Source organism: Beta vulgaris, chromosome 9, assembly GCF_026745355.1.
Source record: "Beta vulgaris subsp. vulgaris cultivar EL10 chromosome 9, EL10.2, whole genome shotgun sequence".
Taxonomy (NCBI): domain Eukaryota; kingdom Viridiplantae; phylum Streptophyta; class Magnoliopsida; order Caryophyllales; family Amaranthaceae; genus Beta; species Beta vulgaris.
In genome coordinates this window covers 52,701,203-52,724,030 of record NC_079210.1, presented here as the reverse complement: position 1 = coordinate 52,724,030, position 22,828 = coordinate 52,701,203, and the positions used below count along the sequence as shown (strand labels likewise).

Genomic DNA, 22,828 nt, shown 5'->3' with positions numbered 1-22,828 from the left:
TTAAAGTACAATATTGATAAATGAAAATTTTCCTTACTCGGGGCATAGCATGGGCTTAAAAACTAGTTTTATCAATTTAATAAGTGTTAAGTGCATAACAAGTAAATGTAATTTAACTTACAATTAAATTTGTTTGAAATGTAGTGACATTTAAGTAATTGTAATATGCTTCCCTTCATTTATGTATAACACTTGATTTTTACATTTTTAAATGCACAATTTTTTTTATTAATATATATATTTTACTTGAACAAAAAAAATGAAAAATCTAATATTTTAGAAAAATACATGTTGAAACAAATTTAAAAAGATTTCACATGAAAAGGTTTTGATTTATACATTGCAGACTTTAAGGGTGCGTTCTCTTCACCTTGATAAATTAAGTTTCAGGTCCAATAAGTTTAGTTTAGTTCAGTTCAGTTCAAATAAGTTTCAATCAGGGTAATAAGTTCCAATTAGGTTTAATAAAGTCCAATAAGTTTCGATCAAGTGCAATAAATTCAACTCAGGTCTAATAAGTTTCAATCAGGTGCAATAAAATCCAATTAGGTCTAATCAGGTCTAATAAATTTCAATAAGGTCCAAATAGTCAATGATCACTAAACATTTGTATTATTGTCTATTATTTTATTATTCATATCACTATTAGATGATTATGTTATTATTAGAATTTTAATTAAAATACCATAATGATTATATCATATTATACTTGTATTATTGTCTATTAGTATTTTATAAATGTTTGTATTATTGTCTATTATTTTATTATTCATATTACTATTAGTTGATTATGTTATTAATAAAATTTTAAATTAAAGTACTACTATGTATAGTACTCCATCCGTTTCATTTTCATCTACACAGTGACACTTTTTACGCATGCAAAACTTTGAAGACATATATCTTTAATTTTGTATTTGTAAAAATTATAGATAGTACATATTAATAAAATACATGTTATGATGAATCTAACAAGATCCCACATGACTATATTTTCATCCACGTATAAATCACAAATGATGGTCAAAGTGAAATTTGTGAATAGTGTAAAATATCAAAGTGTAATAATTATTATAAAATGGAGGGAGTATTATACTTGTATTATTGTCTATTATTTTATTATTCATATGACTATTAGCTGATTATGTTAATAATAATTTTTTTTAATTAAAGTGCTACTACGTATAGTATTATACTTGTATTATTGTCTATTATTTTATTATTCATATTACTATTAACAAAACTATTAAATATATTAGAGGTGAAAGTTGTGTATAAGCAAGTATATAAATAAAGTATATATATATTTTTGTTAAATTGTTTATCATAAGAGATAATTAATAATAATATTTTTTTTAAAACCAAAATTTTAATAATTATTATTTTATAATAAATTTTAAGGGATAATATTTACGTTAGGAGTAATAAATTTGTAACATACAATATGTAGTTCATCAAAAGTGCTATTGTTAATGCTAACAAATAACACCCACCAAAACCAAGGATGTCTTGGCCTAGTGGTTAAGATTGATATACTGTGAACAATAGGTCACATATTCGAATCCCCCTCCCCTTCTTTGTACTTTGTACCGCATTCATGGCTCATATGAATAACACCCACCAACTTTAATTGGAAATGCTTAAGACTTAAACAAACAAGCTCTTAAACTCCCTGAACTGAACTTATGTGACACTGTCCAGTGTGTCCACTGTTTTTGATGTAAAAACAACTATTGTCTAAGGACTAGGAATCAGTAAACCTACCAATCCATTATCATGTTCCCAATTTGGCTGATCTTCATATTTTGGTTTCCATCCTTAAAAGCCATCTCTAGTAATAATTATCTGGAAGAAAGCTATGCAAAACAAGTACTAGAAGATGCAAAGACACAGAAAGATTGGTTGGTATCAATAAGGAGAAGAATCCATGAATACCCAGAACTCAGATTTCAAGAATTCAACACAAGTGCACTAATTAGGTCAGAACTTGATAAATTTGGCATTTCTTATGAATACCCTTTTGCTCAAACTGGCATTGTTGCAATCATTGGGTCTGGTGCCCCACCTGTTGTGGCTCTCCGGGCAGATATGGATGCCCTTCCTTTGCAGGTACCTTCATTCTCTCTCCTAAAAAAGACACAACTTTGCAACTTTAGTTTTTGATCATTTTGTTGTTGTTTTTGCTCATACTTATATAATAGCCTCTAAAATTATGCACTTAGTTTGAATTTCAAGAGCATTTTTTTGTTGTTCTTGCTGTATTTCCAATGAACAGAATATAAAAACAGGTGGATTTTAAAAGACCCAATTTTGCAACTTAGAAGTCAGATTTTGATCATTTTTGTTGTTGTTGTTTTTGTTCATATATAATAGCCTCTAAAATTATGCAATTAGTTTGAATTTCAAGAGCATTTTTTTTGTTGTTCTTGCTTTATTTCCAATGAACAGAATATAAAAACAGGTGGATTTTAAAAGACCCAATTTTGCAACTTACAAGTCAGATTTTTGATCATTTTTGTTGTTGTTGTTGTTGTTTTTGTTCATATATTATAGCCTCTAAGAATATACAATTAGTTTGAATTTCAAGAGAATTTTGTTGTTGTTGTTCTTGCTATTTCCAATGATCAGAATATAAAAACTGGTGGATTTTAAAAGACCCTATTTTGCAACTTAGAAGTCAGATTTTTGATCATTTTTGTTGTTGTTGTTTTTGTTCATATATAATAGCCTCTATGAATATACAATTAGTTTGAATTTCAAGAGAATTTTGTTGTTGTTGTTCTTGCTATTTCCAATGAACAGAATATAAAAACAGGTGGATTTTAAAAGACCCAATTTTGCAACTTAGAAGTCAGATTTTTGATCATTTTTTTTGTTGTTGTTTTTGTTCATATATAATAGCCTCTAAGAATATACAATTAGTTTGAATTTCAAGAGAATTTTGTTGTTGTTGTTCTTGCTATTTCCAATGAACAAAATATAAAAACTGGTGGATTTTAAAAGACCCAAATTTGCAAATTAGAATTCAAATTTTGATCATTTTTGTTGTTGTTTTATTCATATATATTGGCCTCTAAAAATATAGTTTGAATTTGAAGAGATTTTTTTTTGTTTTTGTTTTTCTTGCTGTATTTCCAAATTCCAATGAACAAAATATAAAAACTGGTGGATTTTTATCTACTTTTTGGTTAGATTTCTGTGTTTTTGTAATTTGTTCATAAAGGGTTATGTTTGATTGTTGTCATTTGACCAAGTCAAGATTGTCAAGTGGAAGATGGAGTTGAGTAAATTTCTGCAACTATTATGCTCATTTTTTCCCTGCTGGCATAATGAAATCCTTTGATTTATGTGTGGAAGCGTTTAAGATTTATTGGGTGTATTTGTGATGATTATGCCATCATTATATTGTCAAGTACTCGAAAAATATAGCTTTGAGTTTTACATTACTCTGTTATGAGGTATAGCCAAATTAGCACTTTGATACATTGATAATCATGTTCTAGGTCTATGTGGAACTGTGAGTTATAGTCCTTGATATGCTGTTGATTATTATTGTTATCATTATTGATTACTTATTAGCTTATGCATGAAGGAGCTTGTTGATTGGGAGCATAAGAGCAAAATTGATGGCAGAATGCATGGTTGTGGACATGATGCTCATACTACAATGCTCCTGGGTGCTGCTAAATTGCTAAATCAACGGAAGAATCGTCTCAAGGTTGGGTCCTATGTTATTTTGTGTCTTCAAGTTGCACTGAAGTAGCAACAAAACTGCGGCTAGACATATACTGTTTTGTGAGACCGTACCTATGATTAGCTTGCACTAGGGGAACATAAGTATTAAGCTCTAAACATATTTGGGTTGTCAATGAATATCCTGAAGTAGTTAGCATTGATACTGTTAGTTCAATACTTATTATAGGCAAAATTTCGTGACATGCAAACACACAAGGTACTTGTTCCATCCCAAATTAGTTGATGGAAATGGTTTTGGTATAAGTTTTAATGGAAATGAAGAAGTGGAGAGACAAAGGTGGGTGGGTAGGCGTGGAGTCCACCTTTAGAGAGAAAAACTTACTAAAAATAGTATGTTGCAACTGAATATTGACATCCACGTAAATATGGGGGAACTCATTTGGACAAAGGGAGCATGTTGAACACCACCTCCAAATTAAGAAGTAAATGCTTCAACTGAAACTCCCCTCGTATATCAGTATACGAGTCATGTAATATTCATTCACAGTTTCTTGTATACTCTAATCCTTTGTTTCTGCCAGTCTGTCTGTACTAAAATTGTTGCAACTTAAGTTAGTTTGCAAGGCTATGGCACTTAGATTTTCTGGCCTACTTGTTACATATCTTTAGTTGTTGCTGCAACATTTGAGGTACAGGGAGTGTTTTATCAGATGTGAAGGGTATTACTGGAAATGCACGAATAATTTACTACTGTTCGGAAAACTGATTGGTTCTGAACATCCCAAAAAAAGTAAGTGTAGTGTTTTGTAAACTATTGAATCATCTCTGTCGGTGCAAATTGTATAGCCTATCTTCCGCAGATCATTGCAAAAGCACAAACATTTTACATAAAACTTCTCCTGTTTTTGATTATCTGCATATAATACCAAACTACTCCTGCTTACTGTATATTTTATTTGTTTATTGGATTTTATTTCAGTATTTGTATATTTTATGATACTGAAGGGAACAGTGAGACTGCTTTTCCAACCTGCTGAAGAGGGAGGCGCAGGTGCATCTCACATGATAAAGGATGGTGCCCTTGGTGAAGCAAAAGCAATTTTTGGGATGCATGTTGATCTCACAATACCCACAGGGAGCATATCATCTGTATCCGGGCCTAATCTCGCAGCAGTTTGCATGTTCAAAGTAAGAATTGAAGGAGATGGAGGGCATGCTGCGGACCCTCATAAGAGCATTGATCCAGTAGTATCAGCATCATTTATTATTTTGGCACTGCAACAAGTCATTTCCAGAGAAGCAGATCCCTTTGCTAGCCATGTATGCAATCTTAAAATATGTTCTTCATGATGTAGTCAGTCTAATAAAAATATATTTCGAATTTATCGTTTGCATGTTGTTATGTTACTCGGACTAGGGTACTTGTGTCAAAGTTCAGGCACAAGTATGCGTCCAGTATTAGACTCAGCTATGTAATGAAAATTTTCATGTTTCCAGTCCAAATGAAAGCAAGTGTCCATATCCATTTTGGTGCAGCAAGAGTCCAACATATGGGTACTTGGCGTAAAATGAAGAGTCTGGGTAACATAATATTGGTTGATGACTCAATTATCTTAGCTATTTAAAGAAAATCTATAAACCAAGCTTAGTTTGATAATACCTAGTTAAGTTGTTTGAAATGGTGTAAATCAAGGCTAACTACTACTTTTACTGAAGGTACTGTCTGTTACATATGTCAAAGGTGGTACAGCTTTGAACATAATCCCTCCATCTGTAGATTTCGGAGGAACACTTAGAAGTCTTACAACTGATGGCCTGCAATGGCTTCGACAGAGGTTACGAGAGGTATTCTACAACTTATGAACATTTCTTCCTATAGTTTCCCTATTTACTGAGATTATTTACTTGGTTTTTTTTTTTTTTTTGATGCTTAAGAAGGGAGAACCCTGAAACAAACAACTAAAGCAAACTAAACTACAAGACGAGGAGTAGTAACTCCCATGATATCTTCCCGAAGAAGTGAGAGAATTGTTTGAGGGGGGGCCTCAAAAAACACCACATTTTCCTCTTGAAGAGCTCCTAAGTTAGCTAAACGATCCGCCACTTTATTTCCTTCTCGGAAGCAATGAGTTATCCGAACCTCCCAATCATCAGAGAGGATGAGAGCTCGACATGACCTGAGAAGTTGGACACATTCTCCACCATGATGAGAAGCATTTTGGAGGACCTCAACACATGCTTTATTGTCCATTTGAAGCTCAAGATTTCTAATCCCCATATCTTTAGCCATTTCCAATCCCAGAATAGCTGCTGTGAGTTCCGCTCGATACGCTGAGCAACAACCTATGTTGGCCGAGAAAGCACGAAGGAAGGAGCCACGGCAGTCGCGAAGGACTCCTCCACCACCAGCATAACCCTCAGCACCTTTCGAAGCACCATCTGTATTCAAAGTAAACCAGGGAGAAGGGGGAGCAAGCCATCGAATGAAAATCTCCCGAGGCCTTCTCAGCCCCACCTCATCCTCTTCATTTTGAACTAGAGCCTGCCATGTTAACATAATTTGTGAGTGAAGAAAAGATCCCGTGTCAGTTGGTATATCCTCCATTCGTCCAAACAAAAGTGAGTTTCTCCACCTCCAATTCCACCAAAGAGTAGTAGCAAAGCATACAACCCATTCGGGTGACCCATGACGCCCTTCCACCTGCAGATTATTCCAAAGCCAGGTTTGTAGATTACCCGAGAAGAAAGTCTGGGACCGACTTGGGCCTCCAATAGAGGCCCAAAGATTTTTTGCTGCTGGACAATCACGAAATAGGTGAATAAGGGTCTCATCACAGTTGTTGTTGCAGCGTTGGCAACGAGGGTCATCCGCAAGGTGACGAAGTACCCTGTTGGTGTTGCATAGGATCCGTTCATGGAGCAATAACCACAAAAAAACTCGTACTCTCTGTTGAACAGGTGCACGCCACACAAGGTCCCATTTGGGATTCATTGGTATGGTGTCATCCTCCTTCATGATGTGCATTGCATATTTGATGGAAAACGATTTTTTTGTAGTCCCTTTCCAATACCGAAGGTCCCCACAATCAGGATTTTCCACCAACTTTAAGCTTGCAATATTTCGAAGGGTGATTGCGGGAAGAAGCTGGGCAAATAGGTCCCATTTCCATCCTACTCCCACTTCCCACATTTCTTCCACTGTTGCCCCTTCAATTTCAGTGGGAATAGGCGCCAGGGCTGTGTCACGTAAGCAAGCATCCGAGACCCAACAGTGATCCCAGAATAATGTTGTGCGACCATTACCAACCGCAACAGCTGACCCTTTGTTTATCCAATGTACATTTTCTGTAATGCCTCGCCAAACATTAGACATATTAGAGGAGGGGGTGAACATGTCAATGTCACACCGTCCACTGCAGTATTTATGACGCAGCACCCGTGACCATAAAGCATGGGGTTCCACAAGAACCCTCCATCCAAGCTTCGTTAAGAAGGCAGCATTAGCCTGGCGAGAAGACCGCATACCTAGCCCTCCCTTTGCTCGTGGTAATTGAAGTGTTTCCCAGGATAACAGGTGGATCTTTTTCTTTTCTTCAGTACTGCCCCAAATAAAACGACGTGTACTACTATCAAGCTTGTCGCAAGTAAATCGAGGGAGCTTGGCAGTTTGCATAGAGTACGTAGCCAATGAATTAAGTGTAGACTTGGCTAAAGTGATTCGGCCAGCTAGCGAAAGATATTTGGACTTCCATCCTGATAATCTACGGTCCATTTTTTCGCAAAGATGAGCAAAGGTTTCCTTGGTGACTCGGCTAGTTAGGGTTGGCATACCCAAGTAGAGCCCAAGGTCCTTCGTAGAATCCATCCCGAGAGTAGAGCAAATGTGCTCCTGGATGCGGGGAGTTACATTCTTCGAAAAGTAGACACTAGATTTAGCCAGACTCACTTTCTGGCCTGACGCTACGCAAAATCGGTGGAGACACTCTTGGATCACCAAGGCTTGCTCATTCGAGGCTTCCGCAAATAATATGATATCATCAGCGAAGAAGAGATTGGTTAACTGCGGCCCACCACGGCTTGCATAGATGGGTTTCCAGCGACCCTGAAAAACTGCCTCCTCAATAACTTGGTTCAATCTTTCCATACATAAAACGAATAGGTAAGGGGAAAGGGGATCACCTTGCCTAATACCCCTAGATGGAAAGAAAGTGGCAGAAGGTTCGCCATTCCAAAGCACTCTCATTGAAGGTGAAGTCACACACTCCATAATAACTTCAACCATTCTCAAAGGGAAGTTCATTTCATTTAGAGTATCACGAATGAAATCCCATTTAAGCCGGTCATATGCCTTTTCAAAATCGATTTTAATCGTCATATACCCCTTACCACTCGTCTTTCTTTTCATAGTATGGATTACCTCCTGGACTATCACAATATTATCGGTAATTTGACGACCCGGCACGAAACTGGTTTGAGTGTGAGAAGTCACAATAGGTAGGATGGGTTTAATTCGGTTCACGATGGCCTTAGTTATGATTTTATAAAGGACGTTGCATAGTCCAATAGGGCGAAATTGGGAAGGCAGTTCCGCCGACTCCACTTTAGGAATTAGGACAAGGAAGGTTTCATTGAGACCTTCGGGTAATCCTTTACCCTCCAAAACCGAGAGAACCAAGTCATACACACTCGAGGCAACTATATCCCAGTTTTTTTGATAAAACAGTGCTTGGAATCCGTCTGGCCCCGGCGCCTTAAGGGGTGCCATATTTTTAATCACCAGATCAACATCACATTTCGAATAAGGACGGTTTAGGCTATCCCAGTCCGTGTTCGAGAACTCGGTACAGACACCAGAGAGGAGGGTAGCCTCGATTGGGGTCCCATCATCAGTGAATAACTTCGCAAAGTAATCCACAACTACTTTTTTGACTTCTTCAGGTTCATTAATCCATTGATCATTCGAATCTTTTATGGAGAGGATTTTGCTCCTCCATCTTCTAACTATAGTACTCAAGTGGAAAAAAGTAGTGTTACGGTCTCCGTTCTTTAGCCAATCTACTCTTGCCTTTTGATACCATAAGAGTTCCTCCTGGTGGAGAACAATATCCAGTTCACGGCGGAGTTTCGATTCCAACTTGAGCATCCCCGAGTGTCGTCTAGTAGCAAGAGCCGATTGAAGCCCTTTTATTCTAGCAATTAAGGTGCGTTTTTCCCGGAAAATATTGTGAAAATGTTCTTTATTCCACTCTTGTAAGGCCCTGGAGAAAGCAGATAAGAATGGAATAATGGGGACTCTCGATTTCCAATTTGCCTTGACGAACTCTCTAAAGTGCTCGTGAGTTAGCCAGGCTGCCTGAAACCGAAACGGGCGGTTTAACTCTCCAATCGGAGCGAAGCCATTGGGAGAAATTAAGAGGGGGCAATGATCGGATTGCAGGGCAGGGAGGTGGCGGACCTTCGCAGCCCCAAACAGTAGGCTCCATTCCGTGCTGCATAATGCTCTATCTAACCTTGCGCTTTGCCAAGTTGCAGTAGAATTCCCACGAGACCAAGTATGAGAGGCCCCCGAAAATTCCAGCTCTACTAAATTAATATCATCAATCCACTGATTAAATTGATGGCTACGACGAGAGGTCGATGAACAACTAGAGCTGCGGTCCCATCCAAAGCGAGTTTCATTGAAGTCACCCGCTAGAAGCCACGGCTTATTATGACTCTGAGCAAAATCTTGTAATTCTTTCCATAAGTGTTGACGTCGAGACGGGTCTGGGCTGGCGTATATGGCAGTAAAGTACCATGGAATATCTCCCGTTTTCGAAATTTCCATGGTGATGTGTTGGTTATTTAAGTGAAGGATATCCACTGTCACCAAAATCGCTTTCCAGTAGATCCAAATACCACCACTGAACCCCTGAGCATCAACTCGAGTGTGTCCAGTGTAGCCTAATACAGAAGCTATTTTTTCAGCACGTTCTCCGCCCATATGTGTCTCAACTAGGGCCAACACAATAGGTTTATGAGTTCGGATCAACTCACGCAGGACTGCTAAGAATTCGCGACTTCCAGCACCTTGAACATTCCACACCATACACGTTATGGGGAAGGAATTTGAATTAAGGTTATGAACACTATTCATGGGACCTGCTGAATTGGGGTACATTGCGTAATAGGCATTCAATAAATACCGGTAGGCTTGGTTAAGGTCATTGGGTAGCTTCAACGTGATCATCAACTCCGGCTTCAGCCATGAATCGATCATCCAAGAATGGATCTCCACCTCCACTTTGTGACTCAGAGGATCGGTGGTGCATAGGTATGGCTCCTCCATCAGGTGGGAGGCTCCAATTATCTTCTCGGGGGGGATTGATAGGTAAATCGGTTGAGGGATAGAAGGGTTCATAGTCAGTGGCTTCTGGGACAAGATCGGGCAGGTTAATGTCTTCTTGAAGGCTTGGGAGAGGTAGCTTAGGTTGGGCAGTAGTATTAGGTTGCAAAAAAGGCGTGGTGTTTTCCTTTCCCAAGTCTACAGTTGGGACTGGCGTGGTAGGGGTGTCAATTGGAAGCACATTAGTGATATTTTGGAGGACTTTCTTTGTAGCAGATTTGGGCTTGGGTTGGACTTTTTGCCATGTTTTGGCCTTTCCTAGATTAGAGCCGCCAGGATTGGAATTTTTTGAATATCCCAAATTGAACGAGATTACAGGGATTGGTTGTTCATTATTTTGGGAAGATTTACCTAGATCAGTGATATCTCCTTCCAAGATAGAATTTCCTAGCGAGGGCGGCGCAATCGCCTGAATATTCTCCCCTTTATTCGCCTCAGCCGTTTCAGCTTCATTCCCCAAAATTTCAAATCTTGAACCTCCATTTTTTTGCGCGGGAAGTAGTTTATTGGCTACAGGTTGGGGGTCACGCGTCTGTTTAGAGCGTGGGTTGTCAGGGGGCTCTTTGTCTCCCCGAACCGGTCGACGGCGGGGAGGTGGTTTCTTGACCATCATCCATGAACCAAAGTCTTGGTCCAACTGTGGTGACAAAGGGACCTGAATATCATGGGCCTCAATGGATGATTCCACATTCATCTCTGTCGAATCATTGAGGGTAGGTTCGCCACCATCCACACATCGTTCTTCCTGATGCCCAATTTTACCGCACTTAAAACAAATCATTCGGAGGCCTTCATACTGAATTTTCCATACTTTGCCTCGAAGCCAAAACTTAGATAGCAGAGGTTTGGTAAGATCAAGTTCAACACTAAGTCTTGTGAATTGACCACGTTGTGCAAGGGCAGTGTTGTGGTCGATTCTAGTGACTTTTCCTATTTTACTTCCTAGCCGCTTGAGGAAGTCTTTATCAAAATACTCAACTGAGAGATTTGGGATCCGAACCCAAGCAGTTAAGTACCTCATAGGAAGATCATCAGGGATAAAGTTCGGAACCCATTTCCGGATTGTTAGATAGTTATCATCCAGCATCCAGGGTCCTTGGGATATGACATGGTTGTAGTCTTCAAGCAAGGAGAACCGAGCAATGAAGTATTCATGTCCAATATCCGTGAGTGTGAGGCCACCCTTTAATTCCCATTTCCTTTTTAATCGTTTAATCAGAGACATATAGCCAATCTTGCCATTGAACATCTTGATTATTAAGGCATGTTTCCATGGTTGACGCAAACGCTTCTTCTCTTCCTTGGAAAGAAGGATAATAGGACATTTTGGATCATCAATCATGTCAACTGGCATCTCATCATCATCAGAAAGGTTTGCCTCATCATCTTCCAAACACATTGGGTGGGAAATGAAACCTTGCATTTTTCCAGAAGTTAACATATCTCGAAATGAGGTGGGTTTCGGGGGGATCTGGGTAGCTGGATTGGGTGGTGGCTGGCGCTCAGTGATGGGGTGTTGGAGTGGGACACTGGCCGTTGGAGGATCATGATTAAAGATTAGATTGGTGATTTTCCACTTGGATTTTTTCGTTGAACGAGGGGGAGGGTCAGTCTCCTCTAGAGGAGAAGCAATGTTGGGAGAGTTTGAGAGCATATTCACTTTTTGGAGACTTTTTTATACTCTTAAGTAATAAAATACTAGATTATTTACTTGGTGATCATAGCATATGCAATCTTCAACCTATTTAACTGTTTTGTGCTCCTTCATCTGGTAGTTTGGTGAACTGTAAGATGGAATGTTGCAATCTCTATATATCAAGAAAGACATCATAGATACTTCAAAAATTCTGGGTCTGATCAAAATAGTATAGCATGTTTCAGAAAATTACTGTACTCATAAATTGTGTTTGAAACTGAGTGATCAAAATATGCGGGTGAAATTACTTTTTAATCAAGTTAATACGATTAGAATTGTCAGTTTCTGTTCGAAGTATGTGGTTGTTCTTGGTGGTCAGTTGCTTGATCTATAGATACATACAAAGTTGAATTTCCTGGCAACTCAAAAAAATTGCAGTTTTTTGGCTGACAATGCCATTGAAAAGTGCATGAGAATTGTTCCACCTGGTGGAAAAAGTTGCTGATGTAGCTTGGTCCATAGAAATTACCAATTCTTGGGACGTACAACAAACATTTGGTGTTGATGTACAGTAACCATAACATGTTGCAAATTTTAAATTATAAACGATATAGAACATGATCTAAAGCAATTACTTGGTGTGTGAGTGTGTCAACTCCAAACTTTTATTAGTTATATAACCTAGTTTGTTAAAATGATCCAATTAGGCTTTTCATAAATTGAATCTAAAGCAAAATTTATAGTTCCTATATCGTATACAATTTCTCAGATTTTGTGTAAATTTGTTGGCCCTCGCCCTTTTAAGAATGATGTATCTGCTACTCCTTGAAGGTGGTTGAGCAAGGAGCAGCCTTACATAGATGTCGAGCACATGTCGACTTTGATGAAGAAAACAATCCTCCTTATCCAGCAGTCATCAATGATGATACTTTGCATCATCATGTGGGTGCTATAAGTAGAGTTCTACTAGGTGCGAGGAATGTCCTACGGGGGAATAAGGTCATGGCCGGTGAAGACTTCTCCTTCTACCAAGAAAAGATCCCTGGCATCATGATTGCTATAGGTATAAGAAATGAAGGAGTTGGTGCAGTGCACTCCCCGCATTCTCCTCATTTCTTCGTTGATGAGGATGTTCTTCCTATAGGAGCAGCACTACACACCATTTTTGCAGAAACGTACCTCAGTCAGTTCCCAAGTTCAGCTAAATTATGAAGCATTTGGCAATTTGATTCGAACATATACAACCGACATGGTACACTAGTATTTTGCCATTTCATAAATGCTCGGACATTGTGTATGGTAGCTAGCTTAGTTGGTAAAAAATATAAGTGGTTGTAAATTGTAATATAGATGAGCAATTGGAACTCGTGTGGATTTGGCCGTTGTGCCTCCTTATATGTATGAATTAAAAGAAAAGGCAAATTATTGTTCGTTCATACACAAATAACTGAATAAGAGACTGGAATTTCTAGACAGCTAGGCTCAAGAGAGCAAAAAATTGTATATATGTGTAATTTTAGGCAAAATCACTAGTGTTGAAGTGCCAAAATTCAGATAATATGAGCATAACCTATCAACTCCTATATATACTTTTAACTCTTTGAGGTGGAGTAAAGTGTAATGATGAATTTTGAATCCATACAAGATACAACATAAAGTTCGGCTGGAATGTAAAACCCAAATCAATGAAAGAAGATAAATCAAAACTTAATGCTCGTTTGGTTGAAGGTAGGGAGTGCAAATTTTTTGGAAATTTATTTTTTTATGTAATTATATTTTCTAGGAATTGCTAAATGTTGTCTGGTGATTCATGGGAAGTGAAAGTTTCTATGAGAATTTTCACTTACTTAGGTCCCTCTAGGTAAGTATTTCCTCCATTAGTGGAACTTCCTAGGAAATTCTACTTCCCATGAATTTGTCAACCAAACAACACCAAGAAATTCTAATTCCTAGAAATTTCAGCTTCCTATGATAAACAATGTCAACCAAACAATACCTTACATTAGTACTGATCAATATCTCAAAGGAGGTTACAGTTGAATTTCACATAAGAATCTTGATTACCATCAAATCATTGTATCGAGAACTTATCAATAAAAAACCAAACAAATGAAAATTCAACGGGTTTCCATCAATTGTAATCACATTTACACTTCAACTTCGTATTGTGAATGTTTTTTTTTGTGGATAATTCTATGCATTTCTTCAATGATCCAAAAATTCTATATAAAAGGATCGATTATTACTATGCTCCCTCTTATAATTAATCCTGAATCCGTCCTTATTTATAGGTAGAGATTCCATTATTTCCCCTTCCCTTACTACTCTCAAGAAATTCTCTTGTCAAATTACATTGAATTTAATTGATTTCAGTTTAATATTTTTTTTTTCTTGTCAGGTAAAAAAAATATCGCTTCTAACAAAATCTAACTATTATGTTTACGTATGTAGTTATGCTTGTAACAGTTGTAAGTATCCTTTTTATACTTACATAAATATGTTTTAAAATAAATTGTAGTTTTTTTATTATAGACTAGAAGTAGAACAAACATAAAATATGGTAGACATTTCCAACAATTTCTCATTTATGGGGAAAATTGTGGATGTTCAATTTGTGGTTGAGATCCAAATATTCTCAACAAAAAAAAAAAAAATTACACACACACACAAAAATAAAAAAAATCACAAAATTTCACCTTATCTCAAATACTATAATCCATGTCCATCAACATCATGACACCAAAAAAACTTTCCTTTTGTCCATACAAAAATTTCGCCTACCTTTTCCAGTTGTTGTGGTATCACCTCTCTTAACTCTTCATTTTCTCTCTCATCCACAAACCTAAAACCCTCCATCGTTGAATCTCCTTCTTCTTCCTCACTTTCTCTCTCTACTCCTCTTCAATGGCGTCGTCAATTTCTCCTTCGCCGCCATTTACTTCGCCGGCGATTTTTTCCGACGCAAATATCAACTACCATAGCTGCAGAAGTTTCTCCTTCAAATCTCCATTGATGAAGAAATCAAATTCTCTCTCTTCTTTTTCTTCATTCGCCGTTTTTAAACCTATTGATTCCACTCTTTGCTGTTGTCGCAGCAGCAATTCGTCCGATTCTTCTTCGTCTTCGCCTTCATCGTCTTCTTCGTCGTCGTCGTCTTTGTCGCCATTGCAGCAATTTCTTAGCTCTGCTGCTCAGGCGATTGAGGATTTTGCGAATTCGCTGTTGAATTCGGCGTCGAAGAAGGATGGAGTTGTGGTGAGAGATAAATTGGAGGAAGGAAATTTGGAAGTTGATGTTGATGGTTGGAATTGGGAGCGCTGGTCGTTGCATTTTAAGGAGGTTGAAGAGCAAGAACGTCTAATTAAATTACTTAAGGTGATACTTTTCTTTGAATTTGTTTGATTCTTTTGATTGCTCACTTTTAGTTTTTACTTGCTTGAGTGATTGTTTAAATTTGTATGTTGCTAGGCTACTCTTCATCGTATTCGAACTCGAACTTTGTAAGTTATCAATAATGTATACTGATTACGATAGAAGAGAAAAGCTTAATGGTGTCTCTTATCGAATATCGTTCATTGATTACTTACATTAACGGCTTTGTTTGGTTGGATGGAAAATGTTTTTAGTGGATGAAAAAATTATTTTCCGAAAGAAGAGACAATTGTAGATTAATTTTCCTTTGTTTGATTTCGTGAATGAAGAGTTAAAGAGGAAGGAAGAATGGAAATGAAGAGGGAGGGTGGATGGGAGGAAGGAAAGAGTATGGTGAAGAATAGGGAGAAAAATGTGTGTTTCCTTTCTTTGAGAAGGAAATTTCTTTCCCTTTTTTGGGAAAACCATTTATACTCTATAGAACTGTTTTCCACCTTTTAACAACTAAGCAAAGGAAAATGGGAAAACCACTTTTCGCACAATTAAAGACTCTCAATGTACAACTTGTTAGGCTGTTTCTACAAATTATCGTTTGAGATTATGTCGTGGTTGATAAAAGAAGTAATTTTTGATACATTGTCTAGACCCTATCCTTTAAGGATCTCAGTGCTCCACTTGCTCTCAACTTCTCTGAGGAAGATCATATCTTCATCCTCAATCCTTGAAACTCATTTGCTTCTGGAACTTATTCGATCTTAAGGTTTGGTATCAAGTGAAAATTGTGAGGCTTCAGTATGAATGAATGATCGCCCATTTGCTTATTTAACTATTTGCAGTAAGTTGCAGCAAAAGGAAACTATCTGTCTATATGCTTATTATATTTTACAAATGGTTTCACATGATACCTGATATCTGTTCTTCTTGGTTATTTATATTTATTATGATTTTTTACAGGAAGGACACTTTTAGTATATTAATTGAGCTGTGGTGCAATTGATATTTTGCTTGCTTGTTGATATTATAGTTGCAGGCATTTAACTAAACAATCCTTGCTGTGTTTGTGTTGATAGTCTCAACTTAGAAATGCCGTTGAGAAAGAGGATTACGAGGATGCAGCAAAGCTCAAGGTAGCCATAGCAGCTGCTGGGACAAAAGATGCTGTTGGAAGTGTGATGTCGTATTTAAAGGTTATATTCTTACCCTACGGGTTCTGTTTGGAATACTTTTACATCTAGTTATCTCGTTTTACTAATTTGTTTGATTGCAGAATGCCGTTGAGGAGGAGCGCTACCAAGATGCTGTATTTGTTCGAGACAATGCTGGTGCTGGACTAGTAAGTAAATTGATTTTTGCTTAAATATTCTTTATTGCATCTTTTAGAACTTTGGTCTTTTTGAAGTTGGTTATCTAGATTATGTTATCCACTTGGGTTCCTTTACCTCCTTTTTCCGAGGAGCCTGCTTCAACATCTGCTTGCCGAGTGTATTAATTTACCCTTTCTCTCTGTGTTTGCACATTAGTATGGCATTGAATTCCTTTGGTGACAACTTTTGTTTGTGTTTTTAGATCTTTACTGTTGCTTTCTCTTTAGATGGGAAATTGTAGACTGTTTCTTTTCCTTTTCTGATGTTCCCTGTCCCTTCTTCTAGTTATTGTTCCTTTCTTTTTATTTATTTAAGGTAGAATTGGTCATATGGAAGACGCAGAACATATAATTGGTGATTTTGTGTTAGAATTTAGTTAACCTTTGTGTTCCAAAACAATTTTTTCTCTCTCTTTCAGTCTGTTTCTCTGCTCTAAGCTATGGTACTTTTTTAATTTGTTTCTTTTGACATTGTACATGTCCTGAATATCTACCTCTATTTCCTGACTCTTAATGCAATTTGCTACACAATTAAATTGTCTTTAACACTTTATTTTTGTTAAAAGTTACCGAGATTGATCAATCTGACGCAGAGTATAATTTTTGGTTGCCCTTCAGGTTGGTTGGTGGGCCGGTGTTTCTGATGATAGAAATGATCCACATGGTTGTATTATCCGTATAAGTGCAGAGCATGGTAGATATGTGGCACGGAGCTATAGCCCAAGGTAAAATTTTCTTTTAAAACATGATCACTAGTTTTTTCTTGACTAATTTAGCATTTGAAAGGAAATCAAATCACCTTGCAACCAGTTTAGACTATCTCTTATTTCTTAGCTTTATGAATAGTATTCTATTGCAACACGTTAGCATTTGAAGGAGAACCATATGAGCTTACCACAATCTTGTGCTTTCTGTTATTTGCTCTTGAGGTAAAAACATTCATTAGGATTAGGGAATTGCAAAACAAGAGGTCATGCAGGGGCATTAGCAATGCTACGTCACTTACCAAAAAATTAATCTGCTAAAAGTTCAAACTTGAGTTTAAATATCGAAGCATTAGCAACAGAGGCTTCTTTGGTAGAACTCTTAAAAATTGAGTTGAATGCGAAAAGTATAATTTTCTAGTAAGAGAGGTCTTTTGTTGTATCGTTAAAAATTGAGTGAATAGGATAGTGTATATTCTAGTAAGAGAGGTTTCTTATGTGTTAAGTTGTGAAGCTTCCTAGATCTAGTCGCATTAGGTATATCTATGGCCTCTATAGACAAGTGTGATAGGATGTTGAACAAGTGGTGTAACCCCAGAATTTAAAGAATACTTTATATTAGAGAGAGAAGAAGGGCGTGCTAGAGTGAGGAGTTGTTCCATGCGTAGTATGCAAACAGCCTATGCTTTTTGGGAATGATCATTGTGACTTTTATTGCAGAAATCTTCTTATGGAAGTTTTGAATTGAACTTCCAATTTAGAAGCCTCTTTGAAATGAAGTGATTATGCTGTGTGATTTGTAACTAGTTGTCTGAAGTAGTAAATAGTTTTGTATATGTAACACCGGAGTTTATTAAATGGGGACGTTAACTACAGTTCGCTATCCTTGTCTTTTCTCATTGATTAGTTTAGAGTTAATCCCTTAGAAACAATTTGCTCTAGTTTTGTCTAAGTTGTATCATTCTGAGAATTAATTGAACTTGTTCTATAGCTCTATTGTTGCTTCCCTGTACATTAGAAGTTTCCCATCTATGTATGCCCCTCTGAATCTCTGATATTACTGTTGGTTCCCTTAGCTTTGTCCAGTCGGCCCTGTTTTTCTTGCATGAGAATATATATAAATATTTATTTTCCTTATGTAATGATCACTGTCAATTAGCCCAATGTGGAGAGATGCTGTTTTCCATATTATCCTTGAGGTTAACTACTGTTTATTCCAGGCAGCTTGCTACATCAACAACTGGTGCTCCCCTGTTTGAGATCTATGTTACTTTGAACAAGAAAGGTGAATACAGACAACAGGTGAAATATTTTTTTGCCTTTGGTTGGTTTCTTTTGTTTCCCAGAAACTATACTTGTCTGATCCTTCTATGATCATGACGACCTCTCCTAGAAATTTGGTACAACAACCCTAACTTCAATTCGAGAATTGTGTGCGTCGAGCTCAGCAATTTATGATAATGAGACAAAAACCTCAACCAAGTTTCTATCTTTGCTGTGAAGCTATTTTTCTCAAGTCTTCATAGTGATAGTTTGCGGGATAATTTTATTCTTGAATATGAACCTTAGTCATGAACTTTCTTCTTATCTAGGCTGTATACTTGAAGCGAAAGGCAGTTCCTAACACTTTTCCATCAGTGTTCCCATTGTCGCCTCCTCTTACTAGCAGTATGAAGATGAACCCTGCAGGGGGCAAACCTGATATTTTTACTCCTGTAGTTGAAGATAATGAGGATGATGAAGATAAAGATGATCCCGATATAGCTGATGGCATTTCAGGATTTCAGAACATATTACAGGATATGATCCCTGGTGTAAGAGTCAAGGTTTTGAAAGTAACGGCACCAGGGAAAGTTGACCGAGATTTAATATCCAAGGTGGTTGAGCAGATAATAGATGAAGAGGATGAAGACCAAGATATTGAGGCTGAGCTGGACATTGTAGATACAGAAGATACAGACGACGAGACTTCTGGGGAAAGTGATGAAGAAAAGGATGATGGTGATATGGATCCTGCCAGTGGTGACATAGATAGGGAAGACCAAAGTGAAATTGCTGTCAATGTAGTAGTTAGCGGTCTTGTGCAGAACCTATCTGGCACAACATCTTCTAGAGACTTGGTTCGTGTTCCTGCAAAACTCAAGTCAAAAGGTCGGAGATCATTCTCTTTCTGTATACCGGATGATAAAAGTCGGGTAGATTCTGTTAGCAAGGGTCAGGCTTTACCTATAAAAAAAGCTAATGCTCAAGGTGAGCGAAGTATCGACCATGTAATGTCTGACCTTGTTAATTCTATAAGTCGAGGAGAGAAAATACCTGTGAAGGTCAACTTTCTTTTGCCTTTTGATTTATTTTTCTTTTCCGGCTTGTCTTTTGTTTTTTAGGGTGAAGTAGTATTTATGACTATGGGAATTGTATATGCTAAAACACTGCAGGTGCTTAGGGATGTGGGAGATTTGATTAGTCTTACCTTGAGCCAGGCTCAGAATCGCCAACCTCTGTCTGGATCAACGACATTTAATCGCATTGATTTACCATCATATCCTGATCCTCTTAATGGTGATTAATTTCAAAAAAAGTTTCTTCATATTAGCTAGTGATTCTACTAATTTAGTTTATAACTTGCTATTGTTAGACACATGACAGCTTTTCTTTTTACTGTGAAGATATTCAGTATGTTTTCTTTGATTAGGACTCTATATTGGATCCCATGGACCATACACCTCAGAAGTCATCCAGTTGAAACGCAAATTTGGTCAATGGCAAGAGGATGGTGGGACCAAGGAAGCTTCAGATCTCCATTTCTATGAATATGTCGAGGCTGTAAAGCTTACTGGGGATCCTTATGTGCCTGCTGGCCAGGTAATAATAATGTTTTTTTTCCAGTTAGGATTAGAGGGGACTGGGGAGGAGCCTTGTTATGATGGTCAACCATGACTTTTACCCTAGGGATTACAGTGTAGCATCGTTTAGTCTTCGTTTAGTCTAGGCTTATGTGCAGGTTTATCGATGCTTCCTGGTTAGAGTGCCAGTATAGGTTCAAGAATGGTGTAGTGACTCTAATTTGAATTGTCATAGCGGAACTTAACTGATGAGCCATGAAATGGTACTTGCATAGGCGCATATTAGCAGCATAGACTTGATCAGAGCAATATTTCTGTTGATGAATTTCTTCAAATCAGACCCCTTCTCCCACAACCATATTGGAAGTCTTCTTACATTGTCAATTTGTAAGTGAATAATGCTGTCTGGGAAGTTCATTTGTAGGAAACAAACAGAAATACTGAACGAAAATGACAAAGGACTGAACATTGAAGTGAAAAAGCTGTTCTGTAGTCTCTTTTTATGTGCTTGTTTATTGATATTTTATTTGGTAATTACCTCGTTGATGTACAATTTCACTTGTTCGTCTATCCAGCTTTATTGCAAAAATAGAGATTTGGAGAAGAGGTGTTTACACTTGCCAGGAAGCTAATATAGATGACCTCTGTTTAATTTTTCTTTTAAATCAATAGGAGTTGCTCTCTCTATCCCAATGTAAAACTTGTCACAGAGTTCTTTTTGTAAATATATATCAAAACACAGTCCAAAACTGCGTCTCTGCCGAATCTCCTAAGATCTAAAGATTATATTATCTTCGTAAATTTATCCTTGATGTGCCAAGCTCGCATGACAGGTTGCATTTCGTGCAAAGATTGGCAAAAGATATCAGCTGCCTCACAAAGGGATAATTCCAGAAGAATTTGGAGTGGTGTGTATTAAATACTCCTTGGTCTATCATCCACTTTTCTGGCGTCCTCTTATCAACTTTTAGACAACTGAACCCTTTATTTTTTGATGAATCAGGTTGCTCGATATAAAGGACAAGGGAGGCTATCTGAGCCAGGCTTCCGAAATCCTAGATGGGTTGATGGTGAACTTGTCATTCTTGATGGAAAGGTCCTTTGACCATTCTCCCCATCTTCCTTTATAAATTTACGACTCTAGGCTGCAGATAGTCAATCCCCTTTGGCTACCTATTGAAATAGATCTCTATTAACATATTTACTGATTTATGCAGTATATTAAGGCAGGACCTGTAGTAGGGTTTGTATACTGGGCTCCAGAGTATCAGTTCCTGGTGTTCTTCAATCGCTTAAGGATTGAAGAATAGATTTTTGCTGTGCATGGAAGTTGGATATAATCTTTTTCCAAGATGCAAAGTGTAAGATGCCTTCACTGTTTGGTGTTTCTCCAATTTTCTTGTGTATATTTAATATTGTTTTTGAAGATATTTTCATTTGTTTACCCTTTGAAGGTAATATGGTGAGCATCTCAGGTATATATAAAAAGTTAACAGCATTTCTTTGTTGATTTTTCTGTTGATCTAAATACTGAAATATACCAATTCACCATATACTTTGTTTCAAAAATAATTGCAAAGCTCGCCAAGTTCTCTTGATAATGGATCAATCATAACATTGTGTCAGGCGATTTGTATAATTCCTTATCATGATTGGTATCTAGTATTAACACCTTCCGCTTTACAGAGTTGTCCACCCTTTTCTTTAATCAAACTTTGACCATTATTCTTTATATACTACATCTATTTGATTAGATGCAACATTCGCCTTTTTGGTGAGTGGATTAAAATAATCAAATGCTGCATCTAAGAAAAAATGGAGGTACTATTAGTGAAAATTGTAAAAATAATATTTTGTAGTTTTTTTTTTAAATTTTTTTTTTGAATCTGATATTACAAATCTCGCATGTTTTATTTTCTAACAAACTAGTAGTCAAAGATCTACACAAAGAATTGGATGGACACTTTTAAAGGATTAAGGGAATTACACAGTGGCTGTTCATTTCCCACTTAAGGTGCCCGATTGAATTAGGGAATGGGATCATCTCTAGGCTCCAGCTCCTACTATTCCAGCTCTAGCATTAGCAGTGAGAGTTTGTTCTAGGGGATAATATAGTGTATTGTAACTAAAGATGGGAACTTGAGAGAATCCTAATGATTTTAAATTATTACATCAAATGTGGCTACATGCTCAGATAGGTAAGATTAGCAACTTTATATAGTCATGTGCACCTTGGTGTTCTCATTCTTTTCTTATTCTTTTGCAGTATTACGTGATTAAATCTAAGAATCACTGATTTGGGGACTTAATTGAAGATCGCAGAGGTTTTGTATTTGTACCAGGTTACGTATCCACTGCTGACATCCCTGATTGAGTTGTAACTTGTAAGCAATTTTGGTTGATGAATGTATCTTCTAGTGCTTCAAGATTTACTAACTTATCAGCGCCTCTGTTTTTCTTGGGAAGTTTACTCTCCAATGCATGTATATATTGAATTACAGCTCGTTAGCTTGTGTTAGCTTTTCTGTAAATGATAATAAATGTAGAATGAGTTGTGTTGTCCATTGCTGTGAGCATATTCTTAATGATTGATGCACCTTGGTCTGTTTTCAGATTTCGAAAGCCACTTCTTTCGGCTGTGTCAATCTGGTTTATTGTCATAGCGGTATATCCTATATTACTCGGACTGTTCATTTTAACCCAAAATACTCCTGTTGAATCTTCAACATTGTGACATCGTTATACTCTTTGGCACTATTTCTACAAGATAGCTGTGTCGGAACCCTGACACTTATCTGTTTTAGACACGAGGACCTTGTTGGAGTACCA

General features: G+C 37.2%; 2 protein-coding genes across 5 annotated transcripts; both read left to right on the top strand.

Moving 5' to 3' along the window:
• Positions 1–1,669: 1,669 nt before the first annotated feature.
• On the top strand, positions 1,670–13,147 carry LOC104904730 (IAA-amino acid hydrolase ILR1-like 5). 2 transcript variants are annotated; one of them, XM_010693092.4, is made up of 5 exons: positions 1,670–2,109; positions 3,593–3,718; positions 4,702–5,016; positions 5,413–5,541; positions 12,549–13,147. In XM_010693092.4, exons 1-5 carry the CDS (start codon positions 1,777–1,779, stop codon positions 12,927–12,929), a joined length of 1,284 nt encoding a protein of 427 aa, XP_010691394.1. In that variant the 5' UTR covers positions 1,670–1,776; the 3' UTR covers positions 12,930–13,147. The 2 variants fall into 2 exon arrangements, with proteins under 2 accessions (XP_010691394.1, XP_057247750.1); XM_057391767.1 differs by having other exon boundaries at positions 1,968–2,109; positions 3,580–3,718.
• Positions 13,148–14,454: 1,307 nt separating this feature from the next.
• LOC104904729 (protein EXECUTER 1, chloroplastic) lies at positions 14,455–22,563 on the top strand. Of its 3 annotated transcripts, XM_048636918.1 has the most exons (13): positions 14,459–15,092; positions 16,160–16,276; positions 16,357–16,422; positions 17,071–17,177; positions 18,377–18,458; positions 18,749–19,480; positions 19,592–19,715; positions 19,849–20,018; positions 20,833–20,907; positions 21,003–21,095; positions 21,217–21,360; positions 21,454–21,474; positions 22,266–22,563. In XM_048636918.1, the coding sequence occupies exons 1-11, from the start codon at positions 14,622–14,624 to the stop codon at positions 21,307–21,309; spliced, it is 2,130 nt and encodes a 709-aa protein (XP_048492875.1). In that variant the 5' UTR covers positions 14,459–14,621; the 3' UTR covers positions 21,310–21,360; positions 21,454–21,474; positions 22,266–22,563. The 3 variants fall into 3 exon arrangements, with proteins under 3 accessions (XP_048492877.1, XP_048492875.1, XP_010691393.1); XM_010693091.3 differs by lacking the exon at positions 21,454–21,474 and having other exon boundaries at positions 14,461–15,092; XM_048636920.2 differs by lacking the exons at positions 20,833–20,907; positions 21,003–21,095; positions 21,217–21,360; positions 21,454–21,474; positions 22,266–22,563 and having other exon boundaries at positions 14,455–15,092; positions 19,823–19,961.
• Positions 22,564–22,828: the final 265 nt, after the last annotated feature.

What these genes read in the sequence shown, in the direction of transcription:
- LOC104904730 (XM_010693092.4), top strand. Translation starts at nt 1,777, where the DNA reads ATGTTCCCAATTTGGCTGATCTTCATATTTTGGTTTCCATCCTTAAAA. An exon ending in AACGGAAGAATCGTCTCAAG is followed by an intron (nt 3,719 to 4,701) that starts GTTGGGTCCTAT and finishes ATGATACTGAAG; the next exon opens with GGAACAGTGAGACTGCTTTT. An exon ending in TTCGACAGAGGTTACGAGAG is followed by an intron (nt 5,542 to 12,548) that starts GTATTCTACAAC and finishes TACTCCTTGAAG; the next exon opens with GTGGTTGAGCAAGGAGCAGC.
- LOC104904729 (XM_048636918.1), top strand. Translation starts at nt 14,622, where the DNA reads ATGGCGTCGTCAATTTCTCCTTCGCCGCCATTTACTTCGCCGGCGATT. An exon ending in GTGTGATGTCGTATTTAAAG is followed by an intron (nt 16,277 to 16,356) that starts GTTATATTCTTA and finishes GTTTGATTGCAG; the next exon opens with AATGCCGTTGAGGAGGAGCG. An exon ending in GCACGGAGCTATAGCCCAAG is followed by an intron (nt 17,178 to 18,376) that starts GTAAAATTTTCT and finishes TGTTTATTCCAG; the next exon opens with GCAGCTTGCTACATCAACAA.